This window comes from Stenella coeruleoalba (assembly GCF_951394435.1).
Source record: "Stenella coeruleoalba genome assembly, chromosome: 20".
Taxonomy (NCBI): Eukaryota; Metazoa; Chordata; class Mammalia; order Artiodactyla; family Delphinidae; genus Stenella; species Stenella coeruleoalba.
The window spans coordinates 2,837,094-2,848,190 of record NC_137166.1 but is presented as its reverse complement, the minus strand read 5'-3'; the positions used below and the strand labels follow the sequence as shown (position 1 = coordinate 2,848,190).

The following is an 11,097-nucleotide window of genomic DNA, read 5'->3' as shown; positions in this document are numbered from 1 at the left end:
GCCCGCCGGCCGCGGGGACCCGTAGCCGAACCGGCTGCGTCCGCGATGGTCACGACCCGGCGGCCACGGCCGCCACTGCAGTTGCGATTTGCCACCGAGCAGTACGCGTCGGGGAAGGCCCGGGACCCGGGGTGCGTTTTCCTCCGCGCGGGCCGGGCAGGGAAGGCGGGGGGCCTGCGCGCAGCTGGGCTGAACCGCGGGCCGAGGGCGCTTTAACACTTGCTCGCCAGGTTGGTGGAGGCGGGGCGGGTTCTGCAGGCGGACGCTGGGAGGCGAAGGTGGGGGCCCTTTAAGCGCCCACCACCGCGGGGGCCGGAGGGGGGCAGGGAGGGGAGGGAACTCCTGGAGGGTCTTACGCCGGCCCGCGAGACGCCGCCGAGAGACAAGGCAGAGAGGGCGGCCTCGGCTGGAGTCGTGGAGCCGAGCGCCGCGGGTGGTGGGGACCGAGCGCTGCTCCCCGCGGGGGCGCACGGCCACCGGCCCGAGAGGTGGTGCCTCCCCCGCAAAACCGGTGGGGGGCTTCCTAGCGGCCTCCGCCCAGGCTGCAGACAGCCTGCTCTCAGCCTCTGCTCGGCTCCTTCCCTTGTGGGAGGGCGAGAGGGAAAGAGGGAGGAGAGTAGGTGGGGGGAGGAGGCAGCTGGAGAGAGAGGGGGCTCTGCGCCAACCGCCCGCGGATCCATCAGCTCCTCGGGGAGGACGAGCGAGCGAGCGAGCGAGCGGGCGGGGGAGGGCGCGCCGAGGCTCGCTCGGGAGAAGTGGCCGCCGATGACGGCAGAGGTGCAGCCAGCCCCGCGCGCGCAGCCCCCTCCCCCTTGCCCTCCTCCCCCTCCCCCTCCTCTTCCTCCTCCTCCTCCTCCTCCCGGCTCGTCAGCGGCGCAGAGCAGCAGCGGCAGCGGCGGCGGCGGCAGCAGCCACCCGATGTCTTCGGCGCCCGAGAAGCAGCAGCCACCGCACGGCGGCGGCGGGGGAGGCGGCGCGGCCATGGACCCCGCGTCGTCCGGCCCGTCCAAGGCCAAGAAGACCAACGCCGGCATCCGGCGCCCCGAGAAGCCGCCCTACTCGTACATCGCGCTCATCGTCATGGCCATCCAGAGCTCGCCCACCAAGCGCCTGACACTCAGCGAGATCTACCAGTTCCTGCAGAGCCGCTTCCCCTTCTTCCGCGGCTCCTACCAGGGCTGGAAGAACTCGGTGCGCCACAATCTCTCGCTCAATGAGTGCTTCATCAAGCTGCCCAAGGGCCTCGGGCGGCCGGGCAAGGGCCACTACTGGACCATCGACCCGGCCAGTGAGTTCATGTTCGAGGAGGGCTCCTTTCGGCGGCGGCCGCGCGGCTTCCGAAGGAAATGCCAGGCGCTCAAGCCCATGTACAGCATGATGAACGGGCTCGGCTTCAACCACCTCCCGGACACCTACAGCTTCCAGGGCTCCGCCGGCGGCCTCTCGTGCCCGCCCAACAGCCTGGCGCTGGAGGGAGGTCTGGGCATGATGAACGGCCACTTGCCGGGCAACGTGGACGGCATGGCTTTGCCCAGCCACTCGGTGCCCCACCTGCCCGCCAACGGTGGCCACTCGTACATGGGCAGCTGCGGCGCCGCGGCGGCCGGCGAGTACCCGCACCACGACAGCTCGGTGCCTGCTTCCCCACTGCTGCCCGCGGCCGCCGGTGGGGTCATGGAGCCCCACGCCGTCTACTCAGGCTCGGCGGCCGCCTGGCCGCCCTCCGCCTCCGCGGCGCTCAACAGCAGCGCCTCCTACATCAAGCAGCAGCCCCTGTCCCCCTGCAACCCCGCGGCCAACCCCCTGTCCGGCAGCCTCTCCACGCATTCCCTGGACCAGCCGTATCTGCACCAGAACAGTCACAACACCCCAGCTGAGCTGCAAGGTGAGTGGGGAGGTTGAACTGTCCCAGTCCTGAGGGGAGCACATCTGTGAGTGCACTGCAGACCCAGCCCCCAGAAGCTGCTGACCGCCCTGGGCCACAGCCTGCGGCCACTTCTGTGCGGTGCCAAGCTCCCCAGGGTGCCTCTCAGCCCCACCTCCCCCCATTTGAGACGCGAGTGCAGCCTGGAGCCCCCAGTATGGACTAAGATGTCGTTTTCTCTCCTTTTCTGTTTCAACTCCCAGCTGCTGGCTGCCCCAGCCTGGCCAGGTAGGCCCCGTCCTCACCAAAAAGACTTATTAGACTCCAATATTCTAAGTCCTCTCAGGTCCCTTAGCCCCCTCACACCTCAGCAAGTTCCCGGGATGGAGCCAGGCCCAGCCCCGGACAGCTGGCTCACTCTCCCCACTCGCCCCAGAAAAGCTGCGGGAGAGCCGCCTCTGCTCTGAGCCGGGCAGGACGGAAGAGTTAGGCCCAAAGCCGGCCGGTCTGCACGCCTGCTCAGAGGCTCAGAGCCCGGCCTTTCAGGAATCAGGCCTGGGCCACGCGAACATTGAGTCGGGGCATTTTGTGGTGACAGAGGCAGAGAGGGGACCCGATCGAGGGTGAGAGTTGCAGGCCCCCCACACAGCCTGTTTCTCAGGAGCCAGGTTTTCAGGTCTCCAGGTACCGCCCCACCCCCAATCCTCCGAGCAGGAAGGTGCACAGCAATCTTCCCTTCTGAATCCTCCATCTCGGCACCCGCTAGCAGCCTTCTGGGCCTGGTTCTGAGAAGAGCTTGGAGTGACCCAAGCAGGGGCCTGCCAGGAGTCAGCTGTCAGCAGCCTGTGGGGGGAGGAGCCGGGCCTGGAGGCTGGAGGGGCCCTCTGCACCGGGTTGCCCAGCTTGGGCGGCTTCGAACTCCAGGCGGGCTCCAGCTGTCCCAGAGGCTCGGTTCTCAAAGGGTCCTTCCTCTGGAGAAGCCACCCTTGGCCCCCGTGTTGGCCCCTGCCGGCCTGGCTGGCTGCTCTGGGGCCACCGCAGCCTTTGGGGTTGGAAGGTGGCTGCCCAGCCCCAGGCACAGGCCCCAGGCTGCCCTGAAAGTGGAGGCCGCTGGACCTTCTCTGTTGGCGCATCTCGGCCCCTCTCACCACTTCCCCCGTCAGCCTCTGGAAGGCCCCGGCCCAGGCTCGGTGTCCAAGGTGGGAGAGGCCCAGCCAGCAGGCGCTCAGGGGAGCAGGGATCCTTGCCAGTGTCTGGGGATCTTCCCTTTGGGCGCCGGCCCTACGGAGACCGGGAACTCAGACATGGGGAGGCGCTGTGGAGGAGAGGCCTCCAGCCCTGCGCCCGAGCCGGGCAAGCCTGCCCCGTGCACCCCTCGGGCAAAGGTGCTTCTCCACCTGGAACTCTGGCCTCCGGAGGCTAACCCTTTAACGTCCCCTTTCCTGTCGCCCTGCCCTGCAGGCATCCCGCGGTATCACTCGCAGTCGCCCAGCATGTGTGACCGAAAGGAGTTCGTCTTCTCTTTCAACACAATGGCATCCTCGTCCATGCACTCAGCCGGCGGCGGCTCTTACTACCACCAGCAGGTCACCTACCAAGACATCAAGCCGTGCGTGATGTGAGGCCACAGCCCCCGGGGCCCTCCGGGCAGGGGCTGGCCGAGCACTGGGACTTCGGAACCCATCGCCAGAAACTGCTTTATTTTCGAGGTATAACCGTCGGCAGAAGAAAAGGGTTTGACCCCTCCCCGACCGGATTATTCGGGAAAGGAATCCCCGAGGCAACGACGGAGCCCCGCTGTCGGCACCTCCCCGCCACCCGCTCAACAGTTTCTTTAACATGGTGGTGGTGGGGCCTGATCTGACTGCAGCTGTTGAAAAATAAATATCTATTTTTGATCCTATTGAAACCGGCTGAGAAGGTGCTGTGTTGGGGAAAAACCCTCAACATCTAAACAAGCATTCTGCTGAGGTCTCTCCCCCTCTTCCCCTCCAATGGCAAAAGTCGGGGAAGGAGAAAGGCAAACGTGTGAGACCGTCATTATCAAATACTTTTATTTTTTGGTTGAGTATTTATCTTTTTTAATTTTTTTTGAAAGAATGTCTTGGAATGCGCGTCTCCTTTCAGAGCCATCTTTTGCAGGGAAGGGGGGGGCAAGAAATCGCCTTCTCCCTCCCCACCTCAGAAGTCCTCCAACCAACCACAGGTGGATCCTTGTGCGAATAACTTGCATTTCTGAAGCCACTGCTCGTCTTAGGAAAGAAACCAGGAGCCCAGAAGCGGCGGCTCTCGGGCCTCTGCTGCCGTCCCCCTCCGCCTTCCTCTCCATCCTTCTCTTCAGTGTTTTTGGTTTGGTTTCTAACTTTATTTTGACTTTTTTGGTCGGTGTTTTTCTCCCGAGACCTGGCTGTCTCCTGATCTCTACTGTAAACCTTCTGGTGGGAGAGTGAGGAAAACACGGCGCCGCGGGGACCGGGAAGGCCCGCTGAGCGCTCGGATTCAGGATTGCGGTGACGCAGAAAGGTTAAGGCACTTTTAAAAAAACGATAGCAAGGCTCATCCTGTTATTTATTCTACTTTCTTTCCCTAATAATCGAAACACCGCATAGGCTCCTCCGTTTATCAGTATTAATGGTGTAACTTTGTTGGCAATATTTGCCGCGTAGATTTTTTTTTTAGGTATCCATTGTAAATTTGAAACTAAGTCCGATCTGTGTAAAGACAAATTTCCATATGTTTTATATAAATAAATAAATATATATATATATAAAATGAAGGCCCCCCCCTTTTTTTTTAGCATTTTGGCTGCTGGGGTGCAGCGTTTGTGACACGTATTTTAAATTTCCTTCTGCACTGTATAAAAATGACAATTTGAGGATGTTTTTGCCTTTTGTGTATTTTTTCCTAAAAAAGAACAAAAATAAAAATGTATAACATTTGTACATGGCCTTTAATATTGTATCAACTAGAAATAAAATCGCATGAGTATTTTATTGGGATTGGAGAATATCTTCCAAATACAGACAGAAACGAGCCTGGGATCGCCAGCCTTTTTTTTTTTTTTTTAAATTTAAAGTATGGATGACTCTTAATCCTTTTTTCTTCTTTTTTATTTCTTGGCTAATCCTTCTCTTTTCACTCTTCATTTCACGCTGAGGTGAAATCTGGACGAGAGTAACTCTTTTTCTTGGCTTCTGTTTTTTAAGAAGAGCCCTCTGCCCCTCGATATGTCGTTTCTTGTTTTAAAGAAATAAGCAAACGTTTAAAGAAAAACTATAGTTGTCCCTCCCCCAGGGAAAAAAACATATATATACGTGTATATATATATATATATATATATGTATATACGTAAAATATTTTACATTTTTGTTTTGGCCACTCCAAGACCAATGAGAATTGTACTTTGAGTTTCAGACTTTACTGTTCGCATATTCTAGCTGTTATAAATCATGGAACACCTTTTAAGGTTTTTTTTTTTTTTTGGTAGGATTTTTTTGTGTGTGTGTGTGTGCCCTGCACTTGGTTTTCCCCAATGGAGAAGCGAGTAAAATTTGAGCAGGAAAAAGGCTGTTGGTGGGAGAGCAAGGTGATAGGCATGTTTCCAATCTGCTTACATTTCCCCCTAAATCATTAGGGGAAAAATCCATTTTAAAAAGTCTGTCTCCCCTACTGACCCTCCTTCTATTCCAATTCCCAGCTACCTAGGAAAACAAACACAATAAAGTCACATTGTCGGTGCAGCCGTTCAAGACCCACCACAGCTTCTCCGCGTCGTGGGGTCGTGAGCCTCTGAACCTGGTTCTTCTCAAATCTGACATTCTGGACGTGAGGGCAATTTCTCCGGTGCTCTGTTACATCAAAATTATCAATAAACTCGCCCAAGCAATTAATGCCCCAAACTAACAGCTGTCTATAAAACCGAGATAAAGGGCACAGGAAAAAGCCGGCGACTCCGTCCCTCGGGGTCTTGGGCGGCCGAAGCGGCGGGCCCGGGTCTCCTGGGCAGCGGGCGGGGAGCAGCTTCATGGAGGGCGGAGGAGGCACTGTCTTCCGGGGCAGAGGCCACCTCTCCGCACCCCCTGCCTCCCGTTGGTGCCCAGAACGGGGCCAGAGAAAAGCCCCCAGGCCTCCAGTGCAGGAACGCCGTGCTGGGGCTCCAGACAATCTTGGCAGGGAGGCAGGCAGGCAGGCGTGGGGCCCCCTGCTTCCTCCATCGGAGCCTGCGCCCCAATTAGGATGGAGGCTCCGGGGAAGTGGGGCTGATTAGGAGAAACCCAATGCCAGCCCAGTCGGCGCGCTCCCTGTCTTCTCGGGCAGCGTCTCCAGCCCCCGCACCCACTCCCCTGGCCCCTTGGTGCGCCCTGGTAGCACGTGGCTTTGGCGCCGCCGGACCAGAGTGGAGGATGGGGGGCGGCGGCGAACCCCGGTCTCCTGTTCATCTCCCCCGGAGCGCCTTCATTTCAGCAAGATCTCCCGGCGTGCCCACGTCTGGGCCAGGCCAGGTGGGACGCACCCAGAGGGGCCTGTGCAGGAAAACCAGCCCAGGGATCAGGGATGGGCCTGGCCTGCCTGGGGCCTGACCTGGAGCCTGGGGATGAGAGCAAAGTCCAGCCTTCCCCGCGGGGAGAGTGTGGCTCCAGGCACACCCGAAAGGGTCAGATTCTACAGGCATAATTGCCTCCACGCCCAGGACCAAGATTTCACAAAGCCGCCCGCTGCCCCTGCGCAAGACCACGTTCACTCGAGTCTTCCCCAAGGCCCATTTCGGCCTGGCTCGCACAGGGACCACGGGGATGAAGCTCCCACCCCCGGTGCCAACACAAAAGCGTGCACGGCTTGTGCAAGTTACCAGCTTAAAATGCAAAGGCGCTTCTGAGTCCGGTGCAAAATCCCACGCCCTGGGTGCATAAAGGGGTATCATTCTAGCTTAGGGACATTTTCGAGAGAATTAATTCAAAGTTCTGCACACATCTTTCGGGGGTCTGTCCTGGAACACCGCAGTCAAAATACCCCAAGGGTATGAATACTCCCCAAAACAATAGGCCAGGAGGTGGGGCAGCGGCCAGGATGTTCACGACAGGGCTTCTGTTCGTGGATTACACCTCCCGTGGCAGTTCCCTGCGCAGGGCCGACGGCTGGGACACAGCTGAACCTCGGCTGCAGGCCATCGCAGCCCCAAGCGGCGGCAGCAGCAGCAGCGGCGCCTTGGCGCAGTGTCCCGGCTCCCCAGCCCCTGGCAGACGCGAGCTGCAGGCCTAGCGACCAGTCGGCACTCAGGGTGCGTGCTTCCGAAGGGGAAGTGCCTGCCTGGTCCTGCCGTTTTCTTTGCCCTTTGGGGCTGGAGGGCTAGGGACAGGGAGGGGAGTGGCTCCCCGCCTGCAGCTCTCCTGGAAGCAGTGCAGAGATGGAGCTAGAGTCCCAGCTCCAGCACCACTAGACCTGGGTGAGACATGTTACCTCGGAGCCTCGGTTCTCCTCACCTCAGTGGTCAGCGAGGTGACACCTGCCAGGAGCAAGAGGACAGCCTTGCCCCAGGACGCCCAGCCAGGAATGGCTATGAGGTGCGCATTACTTATCCTCCTCCCCTGGAGTGTGGGGTGGGTGTCAAACGAGTTGCAAGAACCCATATTCTACAAGGCCTCCTGCTCAGGGACTCGGGCAACCAGCTTGGGAACCGCTGGACGCCCCATCTTCCAGTATGACGCACCTGGACTTTCCCTCCGTTCCCAGGGAGAAGAAAGACGTCCCACTTGGCTCCAAAGATGGAATTCTAACGTGGGGCTGAGTCAGGAGTTCGGTTCCGATGTGGACCCTCCCCAGGATCTCCTAACCCTGCGCTCAAGGGCTTCACTTCTGAGGGTGGTTCAGAGTGCGGCCCAGGAACTGCCCGCATCAGAAATACTAGGGGTGTCTGCTCACACTGCACACTGCACAGGGGCAGGTGCTGACAGTCACTGGATTAGAATCTCTGGAGGTGGGACCCGGGAATCCACAGGCTCGCAGATGTCCAGGTGGTCCTGATGGGTGCGAAGTTTAGAGTCTCTCGTCCAGCATTCTCTGGGCTCCTGAGAAAACCCCGGTGAAGGAGTCTCATTGTGGCCTCTGCTGCCCCCTCCCGCCCAGTGGCCCAGCCAGCTGTGATCCTAAGCAGCAGCTGATGGGGGGCACTTGGCGCCCAGGCGAGCAGACGCGGGGCTCGGGTTTGTGCAGGAGGCGCCTTGCGCTGGCCACGCGGCCGTCCTCTCTCCACACCACCTCTGTCCACCTTCTCGGCAGCCCTCTCAGGCAGGTCCTACGACTTACTGCTCTCGACTCCAGATTCAGAAATGAGCTCAGAGAGGTTAGGGGACGTTATCAAGACACTGCTGGTAAGAGGTGGAATTTGGACTCAGACCCAGGACTTTCTGACCACAAAGCCCATGTCCCTAACCACTGTGCCCCATGGCTCCTGGACACCCATTTTCCTCCAGCCATGAGGCCTAGTGATAAAAGAGGGAAGCTGAAGTGTGGTCCGTGACCCAGCCTCTGCCAGCCTCCTGCCTCTTCCGGGGAGATGGCAATGGTCAGGGGCAGCACAAGGGACTGGGGTCCCTCTGATCCCCCTGCCTGCATCTGGATGGGGGGGGGAGGCCCTCCTAGCAGCCCCAGCTCAGACCCCTGACTTTCACCTCCTCTCTGGGACAGTGGACCTGGTTTTCGTAGGTTCCCACCACGGACCTCCATGAGAGATCCCTTCACTTCCTTGGGCCCCTCAGTCCAACGGAGAAAAACTCAAACAAAAGATGAAGCTCAAGGAAGAGAGGCCAGCTGGGGCAGCATATGTGGCTGCGCCCTCCTGCTCTGCCTCTGGAATCTTCTGGGTACCAAGAGCTCAGAGTTCTGGGCTGTTTTAAGGAGGGAGGCCCTTGTTTAGCATCTCCCGCTGGCAAGCCACGTCCACTCACGATGGCGCACTGACTTATTGTGGGACCGAGACAAATCATGGGGCCCTTAACTGTCTTGATCTCTGTGCTCTGGGGATAGGCAGGGGAAGAGGGACAACGGACTCTGCAAGTGTAAAATACCGTTCGCACGAAACACAGGACAGAGGAAGCATCTGGCACAGATTCACTCATTCAGGGACACTGAGTACCCACTGCCCTCTGCCATCGGGTCAGACAAGATTCAGCGGCTGACACACCCCTGCTGACACGGGTCAACAGCACCAGGATACTTGGGGTCGGTCGTGTCAACACCCTAAAGAGGCAACGTCACCAAGGCCAAGGCAACCCAAGCCCCCAGCGGAGGCAGAAGGCTGGTGCTGTTCAAGACCCCCGTGTGGGCGTGGCCACCAAGGTCCCCTCCGACTCCTACAGCACGGGCTGTCTGGGGACCCCGAAGGGTGAGCCTGTCCAGAGCGGACAGAGGCACTGGGGCCGGTGTAGACTGTGCCCTGCGGCTGATTTCCTGCAGTTCACTGTGTCAGTGGGGTGGCAGCCCAGGGAGAAACGCCGCAGCTGGACAGTGGTCTGAGGAGTAACGGTGGTGATAAGCCTCCCCAGGCTTATGTCATTAAAACCACGGCATCACACCAGGGAGGAGGCACGGGCTCCATGAACCCTGCTGTGTCAGGGTTCACGACCACGGGGCATGCCGGGCCCGCAGATGTCCCCTGGAAAAGGAGACAACGTTTCTGCATTTGGAAATTTCCACCAAAGCCAGCCCCATAGTTCAGCACACCCTGTTTCTGGATCCTGCTGTAACACCTTTGCGGGGTCACAGCTTGGGGTGAAGCAGGGAGGGCTGGGCCATCTCTGTCCAAATGGTCAGAAGCCTTCCCTGGGCAGAGAGCTCGGGGCAGGGGACCCTCCCTAGGAGAGGAGGCAGCCTAGCACCTGAACGGTCCCAGGGATTCCGCCCCTGGCTGTTTCTGAGGGGACAGCGCCACCTGCTGTCCACCTCGCCGTTTTTGTTGGGATAACAGCAGGGACCCACTGAGGAAAATTGATTTCACCTGAACGTGGACAGAGGCTGTGCACAGATAAACCTGATTCTGATGTTTCAGGGTCTCTGACCTTTGTTAAGGTGCAGCTGGCGTTTTTTGGGAGGCAGCTAAACTAAATGAATTTAGTCTTTTCCTAATTACACAAATGATAGGGCTTATTTAAAATAAAATAAACTGTAGAAAGGGGAAAGGAAGAAAGCAAACATGGCTTCAAACCCACCCCTCGAGACAGCGTGTCGGCTCCAGGAGACGTCTCCCTGCACACACGGAGACCTGCCGACCCTGGAAAAGCAGGCGATGAGCCCAGGATTGAGACCCTGGGAGTCAGAGAGCCTGAGTTTGAGTCCCAACTCCACTGCTTCCCAACTGTGAGCTCGGGCCGGTGCCTCCCCACTATGCCTCAGCTTCCCCATCTTTAAAATGGGGGTGATGGTAGGAGAACTCCTCTCAAAGGATTAAGTGATTAGAAAATCTATGAAGGGCTTACAGGTGAAGAAACCGAGAGGGCAAGCACTCCACCTGAGGTGGCACAGCAAGGGCCCGTCGGAGCTGGATTCACTGCCAACCCTGGCGGGTGTGGCTTCAACACCACGTGCCTCCACCACTAAATCAATTGTCTCTGGTGTCCCCATGGGCCACCCTGGCTCCCAGCTACCTCGGAGGCCTGTTGGTAGTCAAGAGATGACGACGGACAGGCTTCTCCCTTGATGGTGGGGAGAGGCCCTGGGACTGAAGGTCAGCTCTGCTGTGTGACCTGAACAAGTCGGATAACCTCTGGGAGCCACATCTTTCTCACCTAGAAAATGGGAACGTAACAACACCTGCTTCACGGGATTCTTCTAAGGGTTAAGTGAGTTAATCCACCCTCCGAGGCAGGCAGGGATGTTTAGTTTGCTCACAACTCAGCACTTCAGGGTCTGAGTTTATTGCTTCCAAAACATCCAAAGTGCAAAATGTCCACATTACATGGTCACATGTCAGCTCCCATTATAACTTTTGTGATTTATGGACGTTGGAAATAAAGAATTCCATTCACAAGAAGAAATCCTGCCCCACTGGAGGAACAGGAGTGTGGGTTCCGCTATTCAGAAGTCTCTGCTTGTTTGAAAGATCGCCCAGGCAGTCTCCAGTGAAAACCTAGGATGACGACAAGGCCTGGCAAAGCAAGTGGGACTCGCAGGGCAGGGCGTGGTAGGGGACAAGAGGGGCTCCGCCACGCACCGGGGAACAAGCCATCACAACTCGGTGC

At 58.4% G+C, this 11,097-nt stretch overlaps 1 protein-coding gene across 1 annotated transcript; it reads left to right on the top strand.

The window, feature by feature from the left end:
• The first annotated feature begins 353 nt into the window (after positions 1 to 353).
• Positions 354 to 10,937, top strand: FOXF1 (forkhead box F1). Its single transcript, XM_079906381.1, has 2 exons — positions 354 to 1,885; positions 3,326 to 10,937. The coding sequence occupies exons 1-2, from the start codon at positions 766 to 768 to the stop codon at positions 3,484 to 3,486; spliced, it is 1,281 nt and encodes a 426-aa protein (XP_079762507.1). The 5' UTR covers positions 354 to 765; the 3' UTR covers positions 3,487 to 10,937.
• Positions 10,938 to 11,097: the final 160 nt, after the last annotated feature.

Excerpts from the sequence above, each read along its gene's own strand:
- FOXF1 (XM_079906381.1), top strand. The coding sequence starts at position 766 with ATGACGGCAGAGGTGCAGCCAGCCCCGCGCGCGCAGCCCCCTCCCCCT. Across the intron at positions 1,886-3,325 it reads CACCCCAGCTGAGCTGCAAG|GCATCCCGCGGTATCACTCG; the intron begins GTGAGTGGGGAG and ends CCTGCCCTGCAG.